This window comes from Aureococcus anophagefferens (assembly GCF_000186865.1).
Source record: "Aureococcus anophagefferens unplaced genomic scaffold AURANscaffold_10, whole genome shotgun sequence".
Lineage (NCBI taxonomy): Eukaryota > Pelagophyceae > Pelagomonadales > Pelagomonadaceae > Aureococcus > Aureococcus anophagefferens.
Genome location: NW_008705570.1, coordinates 1,045,671 through 1,071,552, shown reverse-complemented (window position 1 = coordinate 1,071,552; position 25,882 = coordinate 1,045,671). Strand labels below are relative to the sequence as shown.

At 76.0% G+C, this 25,882-nt stretch overlaps 4 protein-coding genes across 4 annotated transcripts; 2 read left to right on the top strand and 2 right to left on the bottom strand.

The window, feature by feature from the left end:
* Positions 1–593: 593 nt before the first annotated feature.
* On the bottom strand, positions 594–2,019 carry AURANDRAFT_64495 (hypothetical protein; the record flags this gene model as incomplete). The annotated part of the gene is made up of 2 exons (XM_009039033.1): positions 594–1,517; positions 1,546–2,019. 2 exons carry the CDS (start codon positions 2,017–2,019, stop codon positions 594–596), a joined length of 1,398 nt encoding a protein of 465 aa, XP_009037281.1.
* A 178-nt stretch (positions 2,020–2,197) lies between these two features.
* AURANDRAFT_64494 (hypothetical protein) lies at positions 2,198–6,073 on the top strand (the record flags this gene model as incomplete). The annotated part of the gene is made up of 3 exons (XM_009039139.1): positions 2,198–4,189; positions 4,571–5,828; positions 6,030–6,073. The coding sequence occupies 3 exons, from the start codon at positions 2,198–2,200 to the stop codon at positions 6,071–6,073; spliced, it is 3,294 nt and encodes a 1,097-aa protein (XP_009037387.1).
* Positions 6,074–6,775: 702 nt separating this feature from the next.
* Positions 6,776–21,277, bottom strand: AURANDRAFT_64493 (hypothetical protein; the record flags this gene model as incomplete). The annotated part of the gene is made up of 7 exons (XM_009039032.1): positions 6,776–6,814; positions 6,842–13,144; positions 13,276–13,821; positions 14,301–14,792; positions 17,196–18,695; positions 19,651–20,256; positions 20,456–21,277. The coding sequence occupies 7 exons, from the start codon at positions 21,275–21,277 to the stop codon at positions 6,776–6,778; spliced, it is 10,308 nt and encodes a 3,435-aa protein (XP_009037280.1).
* A 952-nt stretch (positions 21,278–22,229) lies between these two features.
* Positions 22,230–25,437, top strand: AURANDRAFT_64492 (hypothetical protein; the record flags this gene model as incomplete). The annotated part of the gene is given in 5 exon segments (XM_009039140.1): positions 22,230–23,751; positions 23,779–23,789; positions 23,809–24,129; positions 24,341–24,848; positions 24,872–25,437. The coding sequence occupies 5 exon segments, from the start codon at positions 22,230–22,232 to the stop codon at positions 25,435–25,437; spliced, it is 2,928 nt and encodes a 975-aa protein (XP_009037388.1).
* Positions 25,438–25,882: the final 445 nt, after the last annotated feature.

The window sequence follows — 25,882 nt, the reverse complement described above, 5'->3', positions numbered from 1 at the left end:
AGTTCATCCCGGCGGAGCTCCAGCGCCTCCAGTTCGGCGCGCGCCAGCTCGCCGCGGGCACGCTCGAGGACAACGGCCTCGCCGCGGGCTGCACGGTCCAGCTCCTCCTCAACGTCGACGGCGGCGGCGAGGCGAGCCGCTACAAGAAGTCGACGTCGAAGATGCGCTGGAAGTGGAAGAAGAAGCGCACGCGCCGCCTCCAGCGCAAGCGCAGGAAGATGCGCCAGCGCGCCAAGTAAGCGGCGGCCTTGCCAAGGTCGCCGCGGCGGCCCCGGCGGCGACGCTTCGACGGAACCGCGCGGGCGTCTGCGACATCGGGGGTCCGGGGCCCGGCTTCTTCGTGAGCCGGGCCCCGGCCGCCGCGGCCGGACGTCCGCGCCCAGTACTCGGCAGCCGGCGGGGGCGGTCTTAGGGGGATGACTTCTAAGGCCACCGCCACCCTCACTCTCTTAGTCTCCGAGGTCGCATCCTGCGACACACTGGCAGGCGCGACACGCGCCGCGAGGAGCTTCCTGAGTCCGAGCAGTGTTTAGAGCGCGGCGCGCGGGATATGTCTGCGGAGGCGGGGGCAGGCGGAAGCGTCGCAGAGCCGCCTAAGCGCACGCCGGCGGGCGCAGGTTCGGGTAGCGGACGAAGGCGAGGGACCAGGGCGGCGCCTCGAAGGCGCCGCCGCCGTCGACGACGCGCGGCGCGAGCGGCGCGTCCACCCCCTCCAGCACCGCGCCGTTGAGGTCGACGCGGCGGCCGTCGCCCGCGTGGGCATCGAGGACCCACTCCTCGCGCGCGCCCTCGTCGCCGCCGAGCCCCACGGAGACCGCGTCGGGCGAAACGTTCGCGAGCGCGAGCGCGAGGGACCCGTCGGCGCCGCACGCGGCCTGGGCCCGGAGCGACCGCCGCGCGTCGACGGAGATGACGGCGCCGCGGCCCGTCCGCAGGTACCGCGTCGCCCCGTCGCCGCTCTCCACGACTTCTCCCCAGAGCCGGGCGACGAAGAAGTCGGGGTTCGGGAGGAAGGTCCGCGAGTCGATCAGCGAGTAGTTGCCGCCGATCAAGGTCTGGCGGCAGGTCGCGACGTGGCCCGAAGACGCCGCGGACATGAGGTGGTCCAGATACCAGAAGCCGCTCTCGAAGGAGTCCGTCACGCCCGGCGCCCCCGAGTTCCAGGCCGCCGCCGTCTCGCTGACGAGCACGGGCAGCGCCGGCGCCCGTTTCCGCGCGGCGGCGGCCGCGAGCTCCACGAGGCTCCGGCTGTCGTCGAGGAACCCCGCGCTCTTCACCTGGGCCGCGATGGACGGCGCGAGGCCGTAGCCCGCGTACAAATGGTAGGAAAAGATGTCGACGGCGTCGCCCGCGGCCGCGACGAAGTCCTCGATCCAGTCGGGGAAGATGTGCGGCGACGGACCCACGACCAGCGGCTTCTCGAAGGCGCCGTAGGCGGCGTCGACCGCGGCGCGCACGGCCCGGACGCGGCGCGCGGCCTCGGTGGCGTTGAGCGTGGCCTGGTTCTCGTTGCCGACCTCAAAGGCCCACGTCGGCCGGCGCCACCGCGGCGGAGTGGCGGAGCAGCGCGCGGATCTGGTCGAGCCCGGCGCCGTCGAAGTCCGTCGAGTTGCCGGGGCCGATGATGTTCAGGTCGAGCATGAGGCGCAGGCCCGTGGTGTCGGCGAAGGCGACGATCGCGTCCCATCGCTCCGGCGTGAGGCAGTAGTAGTAGCCGGGCGGGCACGCCGGGCCCCCGGGGAACCCCGCGTACACGAGCTGCTCGCCGGCCTCGCTGCCGCCGAGACGCAGGATCGCCGGGCTGAGCGAGCGCGCGGCGCTCCGCAGGGCTGGGTTATCGAGGTCGATCTCCAGTATTGACGCGGTCGGGCCCTGGACTCCCGGGTGGAAGTCCATGGTGACCGAGGCGAGGCCGTGGGGCGCCGTCGCCCAGACGTGCTCGCTTGCCACGTTCACAGCGAAACTCGCCGCCGCGTGCACCGACGGCAGCAAGAGCGCGTAGAGGCTGCCCAGACCCATCATGCTCGTCCGCGATTCGGAGATCAGTTCAACGTCGATATTTACGACAAGGAGCATCGACGGTGTCGTGGTGGCATGTGGCAAGCTCTTTAAACTCGCGCGCCGTGCCGCGGTTGCAAGGAGACGAGCCTGCGCGGCAGCAGCTGTAGCATCAGCAGCGGCAGGAGGCGCCGCATCGATGAGCGACGATGAACCGGACGTCGCGGCGGAGTGGACGTGCGCGATCTGCCAGGATGTGTTGCTCGCGCCCGTGGTGACTCCCTGCGGCCACGCGTTCGACGAGCGCTGCCTCCTGTCGTGGACGAAGGACCACGGCACGTGCCCGGTGTGCCGGAGCGAGATCCCGCGGGCCGGCTACGCGGTCTGCGGCGCGCTCCGCGCGGCGGTCGAGCGCTGCGCGGGCGACGCGGTGTCGCGGCGCCGCGCGTTCCGCGCGGGCGCGGAGGACTTCGTGACGCTCGCGCGGTCGACGGCGCCGGAGACGCCGCGGAAGCTGCGCGCGGAGGCGCTGCGGACGCCGCGGCTCGTCGCCGAGCGGCGCGAGAGCGACGGCGCGACGGCGCTCATCGCGGCGGCGCGCGCGGGCGCCGCGGACAACGTCGCGCAGCTCCTCCGCCTCGGCGCCGCGGTCGGCGCGCGCGACGGCGCCGGCCGCGACGCGCTCGCGAGCGCCGGCTCGGCGGCGGTCGTCGCGGTCCTCTACGACCGCTACGACGACGCCGCGCGCCGCGCCGCGGTCGCCGCGGTCGTCGCGCGCGTCGCGCGCCGCCACGACCTCGCGGTGGAGGCCCTCGCGGCGCTGCTCGAGCGCGGCGCGCCGATACCGACGACCGCGTTCGCGTCGCGCGCCGTCTTGCTCGACGTCGACCTGACCGCCGCCTTCCTCGCGCGCCTCGCGTGGCGCGGCGACGGAGCGGAGGGCGCCGGCTTCTACGACGCGCGCGAGCCCGGGCGACGCCACGGCGACGCCGTGCTCGTCACGGCCGTCCAGGAGGGCGCGAGCGCCGAAGTCGTCCGGGCGCTCCTCGACGCGGGAGCGGACCCGCGCGGCCGCGACGACGAGGGCGTGCCGCCGCTCTTCGCCGCGGCGACGTCCGGCTGCGAGCGCAAGCTGCGGGCGATCCTCGATGCGGCGGCGCCGCTCTCGAGCGACGACGTCAACGGCCTCCACTGGAACCAGGACACGGAGCGCGTCGAGAGCGCGCTCGCGGCCGCGGTCGCCGCCGACGACGTCCCCGGCGAGGCGCCGACCGTCGAACTCCTCCTCCAGTCCGGCCTCTGCGATCTCGACGTCGAGGACGACGACGGCGACACGCCACTCCTGCGGGCCGCGGCGCTCAAGCGCGTCGGCGCCGTCGAGGCGCTCCTCGCGGCGCAGCGCTTCGCGAACCTCGACAAGGCGTCCTCGGGCGACGGCTCGACGCCCCTGATACGGGCGCTCCTCCCGCGCGACGGCGACTCGGACGACGACGGCGACGACGACGCCGCCGAGGCCATTGTGAAGGCGCTGCTCGAGGCCGGCGCGGATCCGAATCTGCACCGGTCCTCCGACCTCGCCTACCCCACGGTCCTCGCCGTCGCACACCGCGCGGACGCTCCGGCGATCCTCGAGGCGCTCCTCGAGCACGGCGCGCGGCCCGACGCGCCCTCGGGCCATCTCCTGGCCGACAACCCGGAGCGCGGCAGAGGGTTCCTGTTCGGGGAGCGCAGCCAAAGCGATCCGTACGCGGGCAAGGACCGCTACTATCAGCCGCTCGAGCTCGCCGTCCGACACGAGAAGTGGTCGTCGGCCGCGGCGCTCCTCCGCGCGCAGCATCGCGAGCGCGCGGCGCGCGCGGAATCCGCGGCCGAGGAAGGCCATCGCTTCTTCTATGAGGCTCGCGACGCGCTCGACACGGCTTTAGAGCTGGCCTCTTCTACGAGTGTCACGCTGGCCTTCGCGCAGCAGATCGTCGAGTTCTGCTTGGAACACGAGCCCGCGGCGCTCGAGCTTCCGAGGCCGTTCCGAAGGTGGTACTCCCGGGAGTCGGCGCTCCACGCGGCCGCGGCCGCGGGCGCGGCGCAAATCTGCGGCTTGCTGCTGCGCGCGGACGACGGGCGCTGGCGCGAGGCGCGCGATACCATCTCGGCGAGCCGCGACGTGCCGGCGACGCCCCTCATGCTCGCGATCGTACACGATCACCTGGCCGCAGCCCGCGTCCTTCTGGAACACGGGGCCAAAGTCGATCGCAAGGTCGCGGTCCAGGAATCAGATTGCGGGTACCGTTTTTTTGAGTCCAACACGGCGCTCTTTTGGGCCGCGGCGGACGGGAACCTCTCGGCGGTCGAGCTGCTCCTCGATTTCGGCGCGCGCGCGGACGCCAATGGAGCATGGGCGCTTCGCAGCGGCGACGCTTGGGGAAAGCCGACCGAACCATCACGGGACGCGATCATCTCCGCGGATCCTCTTCGCCTCGCGCTCGCCAACGGCCACGAGACCTGCGCCGCCGCGCTTCTCGCGCGGTGTGAGGACGCGAGCTTTGCCAACCAAAAGTGGCGTATCTCGAAAAAGATCGACGAGAGCCGGCTCTCGGCGGCGGAGCTCGCGGCCGCGCGCGGCTTTGGCGACGTCGTCGAGACCATGGTCGCCCGCGCGCCCGAGGCACGCGCGGCCGCGCTCGTCGTCGCCGCCGCTCGGGGCCAGGCGGCCGTCGTCGCGAAGCTCGACGTCGGAACGAGAGCCGGGTGGGACCGTCCTCTATCGCCGCAAGACGCGGGCGCCTGGCACGATCCTCTCGCGGCGGCCGCGCCGGACCGCCGCGCGGCCACGTGGTACGATCCGCGGCGCCTCGACGGCCCGACTCGGCTGCTCGTCGCGGCGGTCGTCGGCGGCGACGTTGCCGTCCTCCGCACGCTGCTCGACGCGGGCCTCCGCGCCGGGCCCGTCCGACCGCCGCCCGAGCGGGCGGGCCCGTCCGCGGTCGTCGAAGCGCCGCCGCCGAAGCGCCGCCGCGCCGCCGCGGCCGCCGCGGAACTCGCGTCGCCGGGGCCGGGCCCGCGGCTCGCGATGCTCGCGACGCTCCTCGGTCACCACGACTGCCTGCGCGAGCTCCTGGCCCGCGACTGGTGCGCGACCGGCGTCGCGCCCGACGCGCCGCGCCGGCCGGACGGCGCCCCGGGCTTCGGCCCGCTCCACGCGGCCGCGCTCCTCGACGACGCGCGCGCCGCCGACGCGCTCCTCTCGGCCGAGGGCGCGCGCGCCGCCGAGGCCTGCGACGCGCGCGACGCCAAGGGCCTGACGCCGCTGCACTACGCGGCGATCGGAGGCTTCGAGTTCGTCGCCGACGAATGCGGCGGCGCCGACAGTCTGCGGCCTTTGGAATGCTACGACCAGGTCTTCGCCTGGACCGCGCTGCCGGGCGACGACGACGAATGCGACGTCGCGAACTACGGGAGCGTCGCGCCGCGGCGCGAGGACGGCGCGTCGAGTCTCCCGGTCCTCCGAAGGATCCTCGACGCGGGAGCGTCGCCCGCGCTCGTCGTCTCTCCCGTCAATGGCGGCAGGAAGTGGGATGATACGTCGATGCTCGGCTTGACGCCGCTCGAGCTCGCGGTCTACGGCCGCCGCGCGGCGCTCGTCGAGCCGCTCCTCGCGGCCGCGGCGAGCGCCACGAGGCGTCGCGCCCGGCCGCCCGCGGCGTTGACGCGGGCCGTGCGCGCGGTCCGCCGGGAGCGCGGCGGCGGAGACGAGTCCGGCGCCACGGGCGCGCTCGAACTGATCCGCGCGCAGCTCGCCAGCAGCACTGCGCTCACCCTGGAGCCCCTGCGAAGTTTACCCGGGACAAGGAAGCGGCACAAGTGCGTTAGTGTGGAGGCAAGCCGCCCCTTTGGCCCCGCAGATCTGCGCGACGCCCGATCCATCGAGGCCCGCCTTCTCCGCCACGTGGACGGCGCCTGAGTTCCTGCGCCTACTCAAGGCAGCATGCTCGGTGCCATGTCGAAGGATGAGAGATGAAGCGAAACAGTCATAGGTCTTACTTACAGGAACTCCCTCGGGTCCTGGAAGGGCGAGTAGAGCCGGGGCCCGTACTTCTTGTTGGGCTCCGTCTTCGCGTAGCGGTGCTCCGCGGCCTCGAGCGCGCGGCGGATCGCATCGTCGTGGGTCAGCGGCGTCTTCGGCGCGCGGCCGCGGCCCAGCGCCGCGAGGACGCGGCCGTGGCCCGCGAGGGCGTCGCCGATGGCCGCCGTCCAGGCGTCGCGGTCCTCGCGGTCCGCGGCCGCGTAGGACCGCGGGTCGCCGCCCGCGGCGGGCTCCAGATCCCAGCCGCTCGGGTCGCAGGGCCGCGCGACGCGGTCCGCGAGCGGCGTCGCGACGACGCGGCCGCCGCACTCCTCGAGGAGCGCGGGCCCGGCGTAGTCGCCCGCGGCGGTGAACGTCGCCGCCGCCAGCGAGCACGCCGCGCGGCGCCACGTGCCGCCGTCGGCGACGGACAGCGGGCCGCGCCGCGATACCGCGCCCGCGAGGCGCCGCCGCGCGGCCTCGTCGCCGCGGTCCTCGACGGCGCAGACGTCGGCGGCGAGCGCGTCGGCGCTCGCGACGGGGCAGGACCGCTCGTGGAACGCGACGGTCTCGTACGAGCCCCGGAACTCGCAGAACTCGCCTGCGTGGAAATCAAATATTCAACCCGACTTCAATGTGCGCGTAATTGAACGGATTGCGCCGTACTCTTCCGCTGTGCTTCGAGAACTCGACGAGAGCAATCGATTCGTCCAAAAATCAGCCGAATCGACGTCGATTTGATCGAGATAGAGAGTTCTGAAGTTTGGTGGGGACGTCCCAAACCAGTGGTTGATTTCCACACTGGAACTCGCACTGGAACTCGTCCGCGGGGCGGCCGACGCCGAAGCGGAAGAGCGCCGGCGAGTCCGGCGGGCTCGCGGGCTCCGCGAGCGGCTTCGGCGACCGCCGCGGCGTCGCGGGCGACCGGCCGCGCGGCGCCGGCCCGCTCCGCCGCCGTAACGCTTCGACGATGTCGTGGTGCTGGCTCAGCGCCTCCTCGAGCGCGAGCAGCCACTCGCTCCGGTCCTCGGCGGACGCCGCGACCAAGGCGACGGTCCCGTGGTCGTAGCGCAGGTCGAAGCCCGAGCCCTCGCCCGCCTCGACGCGCGCGCCGTCCAAGAGGTACGTCCCCAGGACGACGTCGTCGTCCTCCTCGACCGCGTACTCGAGCCGCGGCCCGACGTAGGCGCCCGCGTCGTCGAAGGCGACGGCGCGCACCTTGAAGTAGCGCCGCTTCTTCCGCTTGTGAATTAAGAAGCCGCCGTGGATGACGACGCCGCAGAGGCCCGTCCGCAGGAAATCCGTGTTGTCGACGTCGCGCTCGACGTCCGCGATGCCCTTGGCGAGCTCGTCCGCCGCCGCGAAGCCCAGGGGCGCGTCGTCGGCCTCGCGCCGCAGCGCCTCGACGGCCGCGTCCCGCGCCTCCTGCCCCGCGGGGTCGAGCACCGCGAGCCGCGCGGCGACGACGTGGTGGCCGCTCAAAGCTTCCCCTACCGCTCCCAGCCAGCGGTCCCGGTCCGCCGCCGTCGGCGCGTAGAGCGACTTGATCGCGCCGGACCGCTCCACGACATCGAAGCGGAACGCGTCGCGCGGCTCCGAGCCCGCCCAGATCGTCGCGGGCTTCTCGAAGCCACGGACGCCGCAGCCGTCGAGCGCGTAGCGGCCCGAGTCCTCGCCCGCGCACGAGAACTCGAGCACGGGCCCCACGTAGACGTTGCGGTCGTCGAAGGCGCGCGCCCGCAAGACAAAGGTCTTCTCCTTCCACGCGTGGCGGTGGAAGATCTTCTTGCCCGTCTTGAGCATGCCGCCGCGCTTGTGGAGCGCGCCGCGGCAGAGCTCGACGTTCTCCAACGACCCGCGCAGCTCCGACGCGCCGCGCTCGACGGCGTGGACCTTGTCCGCGACGGACGCCTCCGACGCGCCCGCGAGCTCCTCGCGCAGCGCCGCCAGCAGCGCCGGGTCCTCGCCGAGCCCCTCGGTGAGGAGCTCCGCGTGCGTCTTCAGCCAGTCCAAATCGTCGGGCGCGCGGCCCGCGCGCCGCCGCGACCGCTCGAGCCGCGACCGCGGCCGCTCGTGGCGCGCGTCGCGGTGGAGCTTCGCCAGCAGGGCTCTGTGGTGCGCCAGGCACTTGGCCAGCGCGTCGAGCCAGCCGTCGCGGTCCGTTTCGGACGCCGCGCCGAAGACCTCGCGGTGGCCGACCTGGAACTCCGTCGCGGACACGGCGCGCGCGCCGGCGTCGTCGCCGAAGAGCGGCGCCTCCAGGACGACGCGGTCGCCCTCGAAGCAGCGCAGGGCCGGGCCCAGGTAGACGCCGTCGTCGTCGAGCGTCGCCGCCGCGAGCGCAGCGCGGCGCGGCGCGCCGCCGACCTCGAGGTCGCCCGCGCGTAGCACGACCGTGGTCAGCGCGAGGCGCAGCGTGTCGTCGCCGCCGAGCTCGGCCCGGGACACGGCCCGCCGGAAGAAGGCGTTCGCGTACTCAAAGTCCTCGGAGTCCGACGCCGGCGCGTTCACCCAGGCGCGGAAAGCGCGGCCCGCGGCCCGGAGCCGCCGCCGCCGGTCGCTCTTGCGGAATGCGGCCTCCGCGGCGGCGACGCGGCGCGCGTGCGCGTTCCATCGCGCGAACGCGCGGCGGAGCGCGACGCGGCGGACGCGCCGCGCGGACGCCAAGAGCCGACTCCGCGCCTCCGTCGCCGTCGCCGTCCGCGCCGCCGCGCGCGCGCGCCACGCGGCGAAGCCGCGGCGCGCGGCGGACGTCGCGACGCGCGCCGCGACGCGCTCGAGCGCGGCCACGGCGGCCGCGCAGCGCGCGGCGTCGCCCGCGCGGCGCGCGAGGCTCCGGAAGGACCGACGGAGCCGGCGCCGCGCCGCGCGCGTCTCCAGCGCTCGCAGCGACGCCGCGCGGAGGCCGTCGACGCAGGCCGCGGCCCACCAGCGGAGGAAGGCCTTCGTCGCGACGCGCGCCGCGGCCCGCTTCAGCGCGGCGCGCGCGAGCGCCGCGCCGCGGCGCGCGCGGCCCTCGGCGAGCGCCGACCGCGTCGCGCGCAGCGCCCAGCGCCGGAAGGCGCCGCGCGCCGCGCGCGCCGCGACCTTGGAAACGCACGTCGCGAAGCCGCGGAGCGCCGCGGTCCGCCGCGCCCAGCGGCGGAACGCGCGGAACCGCCGCGCGACCAGTCGCTTCGAAACGATCAAACCGAACTGTTTCGCCGCGGCGAGGCGCCGCATCTTCCCCGCGGCGTCGACGAGCTTCGTGCGGTGGAGCGCGTAGCGCCAGCGCCGCAGGCCCGCCGCCAGCGCCGCGCGGTTCCGCGACCGGCAGCCCGCGCCGACGCGCCGCAGGACGCGCGCGGCGTCGTCGCGGCGGTCGCGGCGCGCGCGCCAGGCCGCGAAGCCGCGGCGCAGGGCCGCCTGCGCGCCCCGGAGGACGCCGCGGCGGAGCGCGCCCGCGGCCGCCGCCGCCGCGAGGCCCCGGCGCGCGCCGACGGCGCGCCGGACGGCGGCCAGGCAGAGCCAGGACCGGAACGCGGCGCCGAGCTGCGCGCGGCGCCAGCGCCCCGCGTCGCGCTCGAAGCGGACCAGAGCGGCGACCGTCGCCGCGCCGCGGTCGACGGTTCGCCGCCAGCGGACCCAGGCCGCGCCGAGCCGCGCGGCGGCCGCGGCGTCGAGGACCGCCGCCGCGGCGTCCCCGCGGGCGACGTCGAGGCGCGCGCGCGCGGCCCAGGCCCGGAACGCGGCCGCGACGCGCGCGCGCTTCGCGTGGCTCGCGACGCGCCAGGCCGCGCCCGCGCGGCGCGCCCGCGCCAGCGCCGTCGCCGTCGCCGCGCGCCGCCACCGCGAGAAGAAGACCGCGGACGCCGTGCGCCCGCGGCCGCTCCAGAGCGCGGCGGCGACGCGCGCGGCGGCGACGCGCGACGCCGCGACGCCGTCGTCGGCGCGCGCGGCCGCGACGCGCGCCGCCGCGGCCGCCGCGGCGCGGCCCGCGGCGGCGCCGGCGGCCCAGCGGCCGAACGCGAGCCGCCGCCGCCGCCGCGCGGCGCGCCGCGCGAGCCGGCCCGCGCCCGCGTCGCGCCGCCGGCCCGCGTCGCGCGCCGCCGCGAGGCGGCCGAAGCCCGCGGCGAGCGCCGCGCGCCGCTCCGCCGCCGCGACGACCCGCAGCGCCCCGACGGCGCGCGCGAGCTTCGCGGCCTCGAACGCTTCGAGCGCGCCGGAGTCGAACGCCGCTCGGCGCCACCGCTCAAAGGCCCGGAGTACGGCAAAGTCCGTGGGGCCCGAGGCCTCCAGCGTCTTGAGGAAGACGCGGAGGCGCCGCGCGGCCTTGCGGCGGAGCTTCGCCAGCGCGCCGACCTCGGCGACGTCGCGCTTCCAGGCGAGGAAGCGGCGCGCCGCCGCGGCCTTGGCGCGGCGCCGGTAGTTGTAGACGAGGCGGCTCGCGGCGCTCCGCTGGAGCCGCGTCAGCGCCTTCTTCGCGCGGACCTCGCCGCGCCAGCGCTCGACGGCGACGCCGAGGTCGCGGCGCCGCGACGACCGGAGCGCGTTTTCGAGCTTCGAGTAGGCCGCGCGCTTCGCCGCGTGCGCCGCCACGGCCTCCCACATGGCGAGGCGGTCCGCCTCGAGGGCGGACCGCCACGCGGAGAAGCCCGATCCCAGGCGCGCGCGGCGGAGCAGCGCGCAGCGACCGCGCGACGCCGCGGCCGCCGTCCGTCGCGCCGCGACGCGCCGCGACGCCGCCGCGACGTGTGTACGCCACTTCGCGAAGGCTTCGCGGGTCTGAGCGGTCGCGCCGCGGCCGAACCCGGAAGCGAAGGTCGCCAGCGCATTTCGCACGCGGCCGTCGCGGGTGCTCGCGGCGTCGACGGCCGCGCGCAGCCGCCGGAAACCGTCGGCGACGCTCGTCCGGGACCAGTCGCGCGCTGCGATCTCCAGGCGCCGCAGCGCGCCGTCGCGGATCGCCAGCAGGATCGCCGCCCGGTCCGCTTCCGCGCGCCAGGCCTCGGCCGCGCGGCGCCAGGCCGAGAACGCGCGCGCCGCGGACCGGCGCAGCGACGCGTCGAACGCCTCGCGGATCGCGTCGAGCGCGCCCACAGCCCGCGCGCGCGTCGCCGAAAACGCGCGCCACGTCGCCCAGGCGTGCGCGACGCGGCCGCGCCGCCGCAGCGCGCCGAAGCGCCGGAGGCCCGCGCGTCGCGAGCCCTCCCCGAGCGCCCGGAGCGCCGCCGCGTGCGTCGCGTCCGCGCTGGCCCGCTCAGCGCGGAACCGCTCGAGATCGTGGTCGTGCGCGGCCCGAAACCGCGCGACGTCGCGCGCGTGGGCCTCGCGGTGGTGGCGCACGTCGTCGTCGTGCTTTCGCGCCGCGTACGCCATGACGTCGTTCGTCGCGCTCATCTCGACGGCGCGCTCGGCGACGGCCTCGGCGAACGCGGCGTCGTGGCCGTCGACGGCCGTTTCCAGCAGACGCCGGTGGCCGTCGGCCGCGGACGCCAGGGCCGCCGCGCGCTCCGCGGACGCCGCGTCGAGCATGTCGGCCCGCTCGGCGACGGCGAGCGCCAACGCGGCGCGGAGGCCCTCCACGTCCCGGGCGTGGGCGCGGTCGCGCGCGTCGACCTCGTCGCGGAACTGGGCCGCGTCCGCCTCGTAGCCGGCCGACGCGTCCGCGAGCGCCCGGTCCCGCGCGTCGCGCGCGGCCGCGAGCGCCGCCGCGTGCTCCGCGAGCACGTCCGCGAGCGCCCGTTCGTGCGTCTCCGCGGCGGAGCGCGCGCGATGCTCCGCGTCGCGTCGCGTCGCGGCGGCGGACGCCGCGCGCCAGGCCGCGAACGCTCCGGCTACAGACGCGCGCCGGCGCCGGCGCCCGCCGCTCGCGAGCGCGAGGCTTCGAAGCGCGGCGCTCGCGGCGACGTCGGCGGCGGCCGCGCGCCAGCGCCGCAGCCGCGTCGCGAGCGTCCGCCGCCGCGCGCCGGCCGCGAAGGCGTCGAAGAGCCGCGCCGCCGACGCCTTCGCGAACGCGACGACGTCGCGGGACCGGTCGAGGCGCTCGGCCGCGAGGAGCGACGCCGACGCCGCGAGCGTCGCGGCCGCCGCGGCCGCGCGCCACGCGTGGAAGCCGCCGGCGAGCGTCCTGCGGTAGCGCCGGCCGAGCGCCCAGGACAGCGCCTCCGCGGCCCGGCGGCCCCGACCTTCGCGCCGCTTCGCCGCGACCGTCCTCCGCCGCCAGACGGCCAGCGCGCGGGACGCGGCGAGGCGCCGCGCGAGCGCGGCGACGGGCGCCAGGGCGCCCGACGCGGCCCGCGCCGCGGCCGCGCGGCCGCGGAGCGCGGCGAAGCCGCCCGCGAGGCCCGCGCGCCGCCGCCGCCGCAGGACCGTCGCCAGCCCGGAGACCGCGCGCTCGCCGCGATGCCGCGCCGCGCCGGCGCCGCTCGCCCAGGCGCGGAAGCGCGACGCGAGGATCGCCCGCTCCGAGCCACGGAGGACGCGCCCCGTCAGCCTTGCCGCCTCGCCGCGGCTCGCGGCGCCGACGAAGGCGTTCACTTCCGCGTAGGTCCGCAACCTTCCGAACGCGCGGCAGAGCGACGTGGCGGCCGCGCGGCGGCGCGCGGCGACGACGGCGCGCGCCAGCGGCGCCGCGTCGGACGCGCGCGATGCCCAGGTCCGGAACGCGGCCGCGGCGCCGCGGCGCCGCCAGGACCGGACGACGCGCGCCGCCGCGGCCCCGCGGCTCGCCGCGAGCGCCTCGCGCTCGCGCAGGGACGCGGCGGCCCGCGCCCAGGACGAGAACGCGCGCGCCTCGGCGCCGCGACACATGGCGTTGCGCCAGCGCCGCAGCGCGCGCGCGCGGCCCGCGTCCGCGTCGGCGCGCCGCCGTTCGCCCGCGCGCTCCCGCCGCGCGCGGACCCACCACGCGGAAAAGGCGACGAACAGGTGGCGCCGCCGCTTCCGGTTCAGGAGCGCGCGCGCCGCGCGCCGGAGCTCGCCGGTCCGCGCCGCCGCGAGCGTCCCCGCCGCGCGGAGGCGCGGAAACGCGCGGCGCGACCGATCGCGGTCGCGCCGCGCGAGCAGCCCGCCGACGCGGCGCGCGCCGTGCTCCCGGCGCCGCGCCTCGACGACGGCGAGCCGCAGCGCGAGGAGCGCGGACCGCGCCGACCGCAAGTCCCGGCGCCGGAAGAGCCGCGCGAGAACGCGCCCGCGAGCTTCGGCCGCGGCCATCTGGCGACGACGCGCGCCAGGACCCGCGCGTCGCGGCGCCGCCGGCCCGCCGCGTCGCGCCACGCGCGGAAGCGCCGCGACAGCGCGCGGCCGGCCGCCGCTCGGTAGGCGGCGACGAACCCGGCGCAGGAGACGCACGCGCGGACCTCGGACCGGCGCGCGTCGTCGCTCCGCGCCGTCGAAACGGCGCCGCGCCAGGTCCCGAGGGCCGCGGCGAGCGTCCCGCGGCGCCGGCGCGCGAGCGCGCGGCCCGCGGCGACGACGGCGAGCGCCTCGCGCGTCGCCGCCGCGCGCGCGGCGGTCGCCCAGCCGCCGAAGCGCGCGGCGACGATGGCACGTCGTCGCCGCTTCAACGTCGCCGCGAGCCGCCGCGCGGCGAGGTTCCGCCGCGCGTCCGCCGCGTCGCCGGCGGCGCCCGCGAGCGTCGCGGCGGCCGCCGCTTTCCGCGACGCGGCGAGCCAGCGGAAGAAGGCGACGCCCAGGCTCCCGCGGCCTGCCGCGGCGTCCAGGAGCGCGGCGCCGCACGCCGTCAGCGCCCGCACGCCGACCCAGCGCTGGTCGACGGCCTCCTGCGCGGCCGCGCGGCGCCACGTCGCGAACGCCGCGGCCTCGCGCCGCGCGACCCAGCGCGCGAGGAGCCGCCGGGCCGACGCGCACCGGCGGTCCGGCGCGGCGGCCGCGCGCCGCCAGCGCCGGAACGCGGCGCCGCCGCGCCGCGCGACCGCGCGCCGGAGCGCCGCGGCCATGGCGCCGCCAGGGCCCGCGCGCGCGGCTCGTCCAACATGCCCAGCACGTCGCCGACGGCGATGGACACGGTCTGCGGCGACGCCTGGACCGACGACGAGGGCCGCGGCGGCGTCGCGGGCGCCGGCGTCGCCGGCGCGGCCGCCGGCGAGGAGGCGTCCCGCGCGACCGCCGGCGAGGAGGCGTCCCGCGCGACCGCCGGCGAGGAGGCGTCCCGCGCGACCGCCGGCGAGGAGGCGTCCCGCGCGACCGCGGGCTCGTCGTCGACCTCCGCGAAGAGCCGCGGCGCCGCGCGAGGAGTCACCGGCGACGAGTCGACCACGACCGCGGGCGTCGACGGGTCCAGCGCGGCGTCGACCGGCGTCGCCGGCTCGTCGTCGCCCGGCGGCGACGAGAGGTCGAGGCGCGCCGCGGCGTCGTCGAGGTCCTCGGCCGCGCCGCCGTGGACCATGAGGTGCGCGACGTCGTGCCGCCGCAGGCCCGTGGCGATCATGACCTCGTAGATCTTGGGCACGGACGCGACGACGGACGACCGGCGCCGCGGCGGCGGCGTCGCCGCGACGGCGGCCTCGACGGCGGCCTCGTCGTCCGTCGACGTCGCCGCGGTGGCCGTCGACGGCGCGGCCGTACTCGCCGCGGCGGCCGTCGACGGCGGATCCGTCGACGTGGAGGTCGTGGCCGTCGTCGAGGGCGGGTCCGTCGACGTCGCCGCGGCCGTCGTCGAGGGCGGGTCCTTGGCCGCGGAAGAAGTCCGCGGCGGCTCCGTGTTCGTTTCGACGGACGCCGTCGCAACCACCTGGGTCGTCGCGGCGGGCGCGCCCCGCGCCACAACAGCAGCCTCGGCCGGCGGCGCGTCCGTCGGCGCGTCCGTGCCGACGCCGCGGCTGGCCGACGGGGCGTGATCCGCGCCCGTCGCCACGGTCAGCGTCGCCGGCGCCGCGTCGACGGCCGCGTCGCGCGTCTCCAAGGCGTCCGTCTCGACGGCGATGGACGCGTGAGCGCCAGGAATTGAGGGCACGTCAGTAGCGATGGAGCTCGTCTCCGGCGCCGCCGCGGAACCGACGGACGCGTGAGCGCCCGGAATAGACGGCACGTCAGTAGCGCTGGAGCTCGTGTCCGGCGCCGCCGCGGAACCGACGGACGCGTGAGCTCCCGGAATAGACGGCACGTCAGTAGCGCTGGAGCTCGTGTCCGGCGCCGCCGCGGAACCGACGGATCGCGTCGCGACGGCGTCGCCGACGGCGCGCGACCGCGTCGCCGGCGCGTCCGTGCCGCAGGCCCGCGTCCGCGGCGCGTCCGTCGCGGCTTCCTGGTCGCGCGTCGCGGGCCGCGGCGGCGGCGGCAGCGGCCGCGCGTCCGACGCCGCGCTCGCCGTCGGCGGTTTCGCGGACGCGGCCGCGTCGCGGAACGCCCGCGATGCCGGCGCGTCCGTGCCGGCATCCGCGGAGGCGACCGCGGTGCCCGAGGCCGCGTCGGCGACGGCGGGCGCCGCGGTCGTGCCCGCCGACCTCTTCTCGCGCGGGTCGCCCGCGTCGACGCCCGTGGACCGCGTCGCCGGCGCGGCGGCCGACGCGGCGTCGGCGCTCGTCGGCGCCGGCGCGGCGTCGCCGCCGCTGTCGCGCGTCTCCGGCGCCTGGGTCATTGAGGCCGCGGTGACCGGCGCGTCCGTCTCGCAGGCGATGGATGCTTGAGCGCCAGGAATTGAGGGTACGTCTAAAGCGATGGAGCTCGACGAAGCGACCACTTCGACGGCCGCGTCGCGCGTCTCCAAAGCGTCCGTCCCGACGGCGACGGACGCGTGAGCGCCCGGAATTGAGGGCACGTCTAAAGCGATGGAGCTCGACGAAGCGACCACTTCGACGGCGGCGTCGCGTGTCTCCAAAGCGTCCGTCTCGCAAGCGATGGATGCTTGAGCGCCAGGAATTGAGGGCACGTCTAAAGCGATGGAGCTCGATGAAGCAACCACTTCGACGGCCGCGTCGCGCGTCTCCAAAGCGTCCGTCTCGACGGCGACGGACGCGTGAGCGCCCGGAATTGAGGGCACGTCTAAAGCGATGGAGCTCGACGAAGCAACCACTTCGACGGCCGCGTCGCGCGTCTCCAAAGCGTCCGTCTCGCAAGCGATGGATGCTTGAGCGCCAGGAATTGAGGGCACGTCTAAAGCGATGGAGCTCGACGAAGCGACCACTTCGACGGCCGCGTCGCGCGTCTCCAAAGCGTCCGTCTCGACGGCGACGGACGCGTGAGCGCCAGGAATTGAGGGCACGTCTAAAGCGATGGAGCTCGATGAAGCAACCACTTCGACGGCCGCGTCGCGTGTCTCCAAAGCGTCCGTCTCGCAAGCGATGGATGCTTGAGCGCCCGGAATTGAGGGCACGTCTAAAGCGATGGAGCTCGATGAAGCAACCACTTCGACGGCCGCGTCGCGCGTCTCCAAAGCGTCCGTCTCGCAGGCGACGGACATCCGCGCACCGGGGACCAGAAAGTGCGCGCCGGCCTCCGTCGCTACCGAGGCCGCGGCCGGCGCCGCGCTGGAGCCGACGGAACGCGTCGCGACGGCGTCGCCGACCGCGAGCGACCGCGTCGCCGGCGCGTCCGTACCGCAGGCCCGCGTCCGCGGCGCGTCCGTCGCGGCTTCCTGGTCGCGTGTCTCCGGCCGCGGCGGCGGCGGCAGCGGCCGCGCGTCCGACGCCGCGCTCGCCGTCGGCGGTTTCGCGGCCGCGGCCGCGTCGCGGAACGCCCGCGCCGCCGGCGCATCTGTACCCGCGTCCGCAAAGTCGACCGCGGCGCCCGAGGCCGCGTCGGCGACGTCCGGCGCGGCCGTCGCGGCCGCGGACCTCTTCTCGCGCGGGTCGCCCGCGTCGACGCCACAGGAACGCGTCCGCACCGCGGCGCCGACGCCCACGGCCCGCGTCGCCGGCGCGGCGGACGACGCGGCGTCGGCGCGCCCCGGCGCGACGGCGTCGCCGCCGCTCTCGCGCGTCTCCGGCGCCTGGGTCATCGAGGCCGCGGTGACCGGCGCGTCCGTCGCCGCGGAACGCGACGCCGTCGCCGCGAACGCGCCGACGGCCACGGTGCGCGTCTCCCGGCGAGCTCGCGCACGATCGAGGTCGCGGGCGGCCGCCGCGAGGTCGCGGTCCCGCTCCGCCAGCGCGCCCTCGAGCTCGCGGATCGAGGCCCGAAGGTCGTCGGTTTCGACGTCCGGGCCCTCCGGCGCGGCGCTCGCGAGGAAGGCCGCGGCCCTGGCGGGCCCGTCGGCGTCCTCGAGGGCGAAGAAGTCGTCGGCGGCGGCGTCGAGGCGTCCCCGGAGCGCGTCAAAGGCCTCGCCGCCGCCTCGGAACGCGGGCTGGGCCGAAATCACGTCCGAGATGGAGCCCCGCCGCCCGGCCGCGAAGGCGCCGCCGCCGCCCGCGCCGAAAAAGTCCTCGGACCGCGCCGCCTCGGAGCGCCGGCCCCGCTGTCCGCCGCCGAAGAACTCCGCCGCCGCGGCGAGGGCCTGCTCCTTCGCGCCGCTCCCGGCCGCCGCGGGCAGGAGCGCGTCCAGGACCGACGGTCTCCGCCGCGCGCGCGGCAGGCGCCGCCAGCGCCAGAAAGCGCGCGCGGCGGCGAGCGCGTGGACGCGCCGGCGGGCGGCGAGCGCACTTCGGAGCGCGGCGACGCGGGCGCCGCCGGCGTCCTTCGGCGGCGCCCGGCCGCCGTAGCGCCACGCGCTGAAGCGCCGCGCGACGGCCTTGGCCTCGCCGGCGCGCCGCCGCTCGCGGAGCACGCGCGCCGCGAGCGTCGCGCAGCGGAGCGCGTCGTCGCTCGGAGGCGGCGGCTCCAAGGGAGGCGGCGCCGCGTCCGCGTCGCCCGCCGCGGCCGCCGCGTCGACGCGGGGAAACGCGCCGGGGAAGACGGCGCGCCAGGACGCCCGGCAGCGCCGCGCGTGCGCGCGGACGCGGCCGTCGGCCGCCGCGAGCGCGTCCGCGTCGCGCGCCGTCGCGACGGCGGTCCGCTCCGCCGCCGCGAGCCGATCGAGCGCGCGCTCGAGCCTGTCCGCGCCCTCGCGGTTCTCGCGCTCGGCCGCCGCGACCTGCGCGAGGAGCCGCGCCTCGTCGGCCGTCGCGTCGGCGCGGACCTCGTCGAGGAGCCCCGCGTCGTCGGCCTTCTCCGGCGTCGCTCGGGGAGACTTCTTCGGCGACGGCCGCGGAGCTGCGGCGGCCCCGCCGAGCGCCTCGAGGGCCTGGCCGACGAGCGCCGCCGCGCCGCGCGCGTCGAAGGCGCCCTTGGGCGGCGTGGCCTTGGGCGGCGCGGCCTTGGGCGGCGCGGCCTTGGGCGGCGTCGCCCGCGGCGCCGCGGCGGCGTCGTCCTCGCGCGTGCCGCGGCCGCGGTCGTGCAGGTGCGTCGCCAGATCCGCGGCGGCGGCGCGCGCGCTGTGCAGCTGGCGCTCGAGCTGGTAGCGCTCGCGCCGCCACGTCGCGCGCTCCTGCTGGATGCTCGCGCGCGCCGCGCGGTCGCGCGCCGGCGCCGGCGGCGCCGCGACCGCGCCGCCGCTCCGCAGGTCGCGGTTCGCGGCGATCTCCGCCTGGAGCTGCAGCTCGAGCGCCTCGATGCGCCGGTGCAGCGCCCGCTCCCAGGCCCTGTCGCCGCTGCTGTGGCGCGGCGAGAAGTCCGCGGCGCTGCGCGCGCCGCTCGAGACGCGGCCGGCGGTCACCGGGCGCTCCGGCGTCGCCGGCGGGCTCCCGGCCGCGCCGCTGCGAGGCGACCCGGGCGGCGTGCGCCGCCGGGGCGGCGTGCTGCTGCGCATTGGGCTAGTTCATTTGAGTAGAGCGGTGCGAAGCGGCGCCGAAGCGCTCATCACGTCGTAGCTTCAAGGTCTCGAAGGAGCACACGACGGAGCAGTCGTGACCAAATTATTGAAGTGCTCGCGCGTTTGACGTCAGGTCTGCGAGTCGGGGCAGCATTTCACAGCCGCACAGCAGCTACCAGGTCACCAAGCCCACGGCGATGACCGCGGATCCAGCACCCACCCAAAGCAAAGGCGACAGTCCCGTCACCGTCGCCGACGAGCGCGTGGCGCAGGCGCCCGGAGCACCCGAGGCTGGCACACCGGAGACGAAGCAGCGATCCACCCTCCTCACGGGCATCTCCCGATGGAACGCGAAGATCACAGCCAAGAAGCAGAAAAAACGGAAGACGTCGCAGACGGCCGTCGTCCTCGACGCCGTCTACGACGGCCTGCCGGGCCTCACGGCCTCCGAGCTCCGCGCCGCGGGCTTCAGCCTCCGCGACCGTATCCGGCCCGACAAGGACGGCGGCGTCAGCCGCGAGGCCTTCGTCGCGCTCGCGCCGACGATCGCCAAGTGGCCGACGGGCGACCAGGAGCGGTGGACGAAGGAGGCCGTGTCGCTCGTCGCCGCGGTCCGGAGCATGCGCGAGGCCGGCGAGCGCGCCGAGGTCGAGCGCGAGACGAGCCTGCGCGAGGCCGGGCAGATCGTGCGGCGGAGGAGTTCGCCGACGCGGCGGAAGGACGCGGGGAAGGCGCCGGCCCCGGCCGCGGACTGCTGCCTGTGCTGCCCCGGCCACTGCTGCCCGGACGACAAGGGCCCGCGTACTAACTGCTAGATGAGCCGCGCGCCCCAGGCGAGCACGAGCAAAGCGGCCGCGGGGCGGACGATGCGGTTGAGCACGGCGGAGAGCGCGTCGCCCACGGCGCCGACCTTGGACGGCGCGGGCCGGAGCGCGGCCGGCCGCGAGTCGCCGAAGAGCGCGAAGACGCCCAGACTCACGTCGCCGGGCTTCGCGGGGCCCTCGTCGCCCAGCAGGTCGCTGTCTAAAGCCAGCCGGAAGCGCCGCAGGTCCAGGTCCACTCGAATGCTCTTGACCTCCGCGCGCGGGCTGTCGTAGCCGACCGTGAGCAGCGCGGCCGGCGCCGGCGCGCGCGCCAAGACCACGAAGCCGTCGTCCTCCGAGTTCTTCGAGAACTCGACGCGCGGCGGCTCCCAGTCGTCGGACGTGCGCGTCACGGACCAGTTCGCCGCGCCGCCCGCCGCCTCGCGGCGCCGCCGCAGGAGCCAGAGCCGGTCCGGCGTCGTCTCCTCCCGGGGGAACAAGTCGTCGAGGTCGCTCTCCGTCGGGTCGCCCCGTTCGAAATCCAGCGAGCTCACGTCCTCCGCGACCTCCGGCGCCGTCGCGTCCGCCGCGGCGGCCGTCGCGGCGGCGCTCGCCGTCGCCGCCGGGTCGGCCTCGGACGCGTCGCGGTCGTCGAACTTGATCTCCACCTGTGTGGAATTCGACCGCTGGTTTGGGTGGTCCTGACCAAACTTCAGAATTCTCTAGCTCGGTCAAATCGAAGTCGATTCGGCTGACTTTTGGACGAATCGATTGCTCTCGTCGAGTTCTCGAAGCACAGCCGAAGAGATTGCGTCGAAAATGTCGCATACGCTCACATTGAAGTCGGGTTGAAGATTTGAATTGCACACAGATCTCCACGAGCGCCTCGCGCGCGACGACGCGCTTCGCGATGAACGCCGCCGCGGCGTTGGGCGCCGGGTTGTAGGACGCCCAGCAGCGCCGCAGGTCCACGACGGCGGACGCGTTGTCCACGGACCGCGCGTCCACGCCCCGCAGCGTCAGCCGCACCGTCGAATTCCCGCCCCGCGGGAACGGCGCCTCGACGCGCCGCGCGACGCACACGAGCTCGTCGACGAGGAACCGCGCGCCCTCGATGGTCGGGTACTCGTTCATGAAGGCCGCCGGCGCCGGCGCGAGCGCGTCCCACTCGCGCTTCGCCTCGCCGAGCTGGTACTTTGTGGGCTTGCGGGCCCCCTGGTCGAACTCGAACTCGACCTTGTTGATGCGCACCTCGAGGGGGTCGCGGTTCAGCGTGAAGACCGACGTCCAGGCGATGCTCACGCTGTCGCAGACGCAGCGCAGCAGCTGCAGCGGGAAGCCCTCGTCGACCGCGAGCGGGTTGAACAAGCGGTTGAGCGCCGTCGCGTTCAGCCGCAGTCGCCGCAGGCTCGCCTTGCCGCGGCGCGCGGACACGGCGAGCTGCTTCTTCGGCACGAAGCCGGGGAGCAGGATCTCGAACTGGCGCCGGAAGAGCCGGTAGACGAGCGCGTCGTCGAAGTCCGCCGACGTCACGGACCGCCGCCAGGACACCTCGTCCTCGGCGTCCTCCGGTGTTGGTGGGAGCGAGCGCGGAACCCTAGCGATGTGGCGCGGCGCGCGCGGCGCCTGCGGGCGCTGGAACGCCGACGTGAGCGCGCACACGAGCGCCGCAAAGTGGCGGCCGCCCATCGTGCACGAGAACTGCCGCGCCTCGAGGTTGCTGTCCTGACGGTCCAAGAGCCAGCGTGTTTGTGGCGAGAGAATTGCTGTCGAGAGGCCCAGGCGTTGGTCTAGCCACTGATGTCGGCGATGATACCGATGCTTCGGTGGGTCGTGCTGTCTCTGTTGTGGCGGCGCGGGCGTGGCACATGCCGGCGATTCGTGGTGCTGTCCTCGCAGCGTTCTGGGACGGAGCTGCTGGCCTCGCTGCTCCGGGCCGGGGGCGCCGGGATGCGCAGAGTCGAGCCGCTGTGGCACTGTCGGACCAAGAAGCTGAAGAAATCCTCCTTCGCCGCCGAGGCGGCCGCGGCCGCGTGGGGCGGCGCCGCGTCGCCGGCGGTCGCGCGGAGCGGGTGCGAGGGGCTGACGCTCGCGAGCGACGACAACGACGCGTGCGGCCATGAGAACCTGACGGGCTTCACGCTCATGTACTCGCAGCTCGCGCGCGGCGGCGCGGCGCTCGAGGCCGCGGTGCTCGCGCGGCCGCGGCCGGCCGTCGTCCACCTCGTCCGCAACGACTCGCTCGCGCGCCACGTCTCGGTCCTCGCCAACAAGCACGCGAAACACGGCGCCGAGCGGGCGCGCGCCGACGCGCACCGCGCGCCGCCGTCGCCGGTCGCCGTGCGCGTCCCAGTGAGCGGCGTGCTCGCGGCGCTCGAGGCGCAGGAGCGCGACGTCCGTAGCCGCGCGGCGCGCGCTGCGGCGGCTGCGGCTCGCGAGTCTCGAGCTCTCGTACGAGGCGCTCGCCGCGGCGCCCGGCGCGGCCGCGGCCGCCGCGTGGCGGCAGCTCGTCGGCGGGGCGTACGCGGCGCGGCCGGGCGCGGAGCCGACGCCCGCGCGGCTGCACGCGGGCGCGGTCTGCGAGCACGTCGCCAACTGGCCCGACGTCGTCGGCGCGCTCCGAGGCACGCGGTTCGAGTGGATGCTCCGCTGCGGCGCCGGCTGCGACTGCGCGCCGCCGCGAACCGCGCGCGACGCCGCCGCGCCGGCGGCGCCGCCGGCCGCGGCGGGCGCGCGCGAGCCGGCCGCGGCGACGCGCGGCGTCCTGCTCTTCGCGGTCGGCGCGCCGCTCGGCGAAACGGACGGCGCGCCGGCGATCGGCGAGGCGCTGCGGCTCGCGCGGACGATCCGGCGCTTCCACGCGAGCGCGCGCGACCTGGGGGTCTGCCTCGACTACCACGTCGTCGCCGCGGACGATCAGGCCCGGGGCGCGGCCGAGGCCGAGCTGCGGCGTCGCGCCGAGCCGCTCGGCGTCGAGCTGCGCGCCGTCGCGTTCGACCGCGCGCCGGCGCTCGCGCGCGCGACGCTCGCGCGCGGGTGCAAGTGGCAGGACGGGTGCGACGAGCGCGCGCTCGTGGAGCTGCGGCTGCGGCGCATGGAGCGGCTCGCGGCGTCGCCGTTCGAGCGCACGCTCTACCTCGACTCGGACGCGCTCGCGTGCGCGCGGCTCGACGGCTTCTTCGCGGCGCTCGGCGAGTCGGACGTCGCGTACGTCTCGACGACGACGATCGGCAAGTATGTCCGCAGGAAGACGGGGCTCGACGCGATCTTCGACGCGAGCGCGGCGCCGCCCGGCGCGGCGCCCGTCGCCGAGTCGGCGTACCTCAACGCGGGCGTGCTCGCGTTCCGCAACTCGACGGGCGCGCGGCGGCTGCTCGCCGCGTGGCGGCGCGTCTTCGTCGACGAGTACCTCCCGCGGCGCGTGCCCGGCGCGCACTCGATGCAGGACCAGCCGGCGCTGTGGTGGGCCGCGCGCACGACGCCGGGCGTCGCGCTCGAGCGGCTGCCCGACGAGTACCACTGCAAGACGCACACGACCGGCGCGACGTGCGCGCGGCCCGGACCGCTCGACGTCGCCGACGGCGCGCGCGGGCCGTCGCGCGGCGCGCGGCGGCACTCGCGCGACGCCGGCGGGCGGTGCGTCGTGCTCCACGGACACGGGCTCGTCGACGCGGGGCCGCCCGACGGGGGGGGCGCCGACGCGCCGCGCCCGAGCGCCGCGGAACTGGCGCGCGCGCGAGCCAGAAGGCGGCGGCTCAGTGACTTTGGGAAAGCCGACAAGAAATGCACGACGCTCCTGAAAAAGAAGAAGCTCGACTGGCTCCTCGAGCCGTTCACGTGCACGAAATCCGTCAAGACGTCGAACGTCGCGCTCGTGCTCGGCACGGGCCTCGGCGACACGGGCACGCGGTCCGTCGCCAAGGCCGTCGACGCGCTCGGCGTGCCGACGTGCCACCGCACGACCGCGACGCTCGAAGCGCTCGGGGCGTCGAACCGGCGCGACATGACGCCCTTCGCGTCGTCGGGGGCGTGGTTCGACACGCCCCTGGCGTCCGTCTGGCGCCGCGTCGCGTGCTCGTTCCCCAACTACAAGGTCGTGCACACGACGCGCGCCGGCGACCGCCCGCGTCTCTCGTCGACCGGGAACCGCATGAACGCGCGCCGTAGGGTACCACCGCGACTACAGCCAGGGCAAGAGCAAGTGCGGCGCGGACACGAAGGAGCACTACCTCATCTCGCGCTGCCTCGAGTACGGCACGACGTGCCCGACGCTCGCGGACGCGCTCGTCGCCTTCGACGGCGTCGCGGCGAGCCTCGACCGCTACGCGCCGCGGGACAAGGTCCACGTCATGAACATGTCGACGGGCTTCCGCCTCGTCCCCCTCGCGGCGTTCCTCGGCAAGCCCGTGCCGCGCGGCATGCGGGGCGTGCCGCGGAGCAAGGAGTTCTTCTGCAGGACCCGGGCCGTCGCCGAGAAGAAGAAGAAGCCGCGCGTCGTCACGCGGCACCGCTCCGGGAAGAAGAAGAAGAAGAAGCCCCACGTCTAATCGCGTTATTTCCACTTCGTGTCCGCGCCGTGGCGCGCGGGATCCGACGGAGCCCCCTAGTTCCGGTATCTAGAAGGCGAGGAGCCCCGGGGAGCGCGCCGCGGAGTCCAGGTCAGCTTTGGCCTCATCCAACCTTGATCGCGCAGTCTGGGGCTGCCTCAAGCGCCGACCGCCGCGCCGTCACCGCACGATGGGCCGCAGGCAGCCACCGCCTGTCACCCCGGAGCCGGCGCTCATCCCCGAGGAGGCCATGCTGCTCGGCGGCGCGCTGCTGGCCGCCTCCGTGGTCCACGTCCTCACGAAGCGCCTGTCGTCGAGCAAGCGGCTCGTGGTGCGCGTCGGCGCGACCTTCGGCATCAGCTACGTCCTCGGCGTGCGCTTCCTCGCGGGCATCAAGGCCGGGCTCGGCGTCGACGCGCTCGGCGACCTCGACGCGTTCGGCCCGCTGTGGACGCTGAGCGGGTTGCTGTTTTCCGTCATGCTCGGGCAGACGTACCAGTACTACTTCGACCGCCAGGGCGCGATCCAGGACGCGGCCTTCGAGGAGACCCTGGCGCTCTGGCGCCTGAGCCAGTTGGTCACGACGACCATCAACGACCTGCACGCGCGGCGGTCCGCGTACGTGTTGGTAAAAAGCTACGCGGAGCAGCTGTCGGCCGCGGGCGCGCGCCGGCGCCCCGCGGCCGCGACGACTTTCGAGAGCTCTTGGACACGTCGTCACCGACGCGCGCCGTAGGTCTGAGCGCGGCCGCGGACCTGCTCGTGGAGTTCGACCTCGGCAACGACGAGCCGAGCCAGCTCGGCGACGTCTGCGGCCTCGCGGCGGGCGCGGAGTCGGCCGCGGGCGTCCAGTGCATCCACGACACGGTCCGCGACATCCACCGCTGCGCGGCGAAGCGCGTGTCGAACATCAACGCGGACCTGCCGCCGCTCCAGTGGCACGCGCTGTCGGCGTTCGGCGTGCTGCTCGTGGGGAGCTTCGGGCTGCTGGACCTGGGATCGGCGAAATTGGAGGCCGCGGTGCTCGCGATCGGGCTCGCGTCGTCGGCGCTCTTTTATCTCGTGCTCAGCGACCTCCAGAACCCCTTCGAGGGCTCCTGGGCCGTGAGCCCGGCGGCGGGGTCGTTGGAGAAGTTCGTGGCCCACATGCTCGAGAAGCACGCGACGCTCGTGCGCGCGCACTCGAAGCGGGCCGTGACGCAGGTCCGCGCGAGCCTCCGCCTCGCGGGCACGGGCAACGGCGTCGCGAGCCTGCGCAAGAGCGCGGACGAGGCGAGCTTCTCGGAGAAGGGGGGCATGTAGGGGGCTCGTGTTACGACCGCGTCATTTGCCGAGCGCCGCGCGGCACCGGTCCGCCTGCTCCTGGAGGCCCCCGTCCTGCGGCACGCCCAGCGCGTCGCACGCGGCCGCGAGGGTCTGTTGTATCGGCGCTTGCGCGAGGCCGAGCTGGGCACGAAGAAGGTCGCAGGTCTCATAGAGCGTCAGCGGCGATGGCATGCCGATGACCTCCGCTTGCACCATCGCCTGTACGTCGAAGGCTGGTGCCTCGCTTTCGACCTTCAAGACCGTCCCGAGTCCAAAGCACGTTCCCGCTCTGAGCATCGCGCCGAACTCTTCATAATCCACGTAGCCATCGCGATTCGCGTCGGCGGCTTTAAACACGTCGAGAGACTCCTTCACCCCGAGCATCGGAAGGGCACGCGTGTAATCCTCCCAATTGATCTTCCCCCTTTGGCTGCGGTCGAAA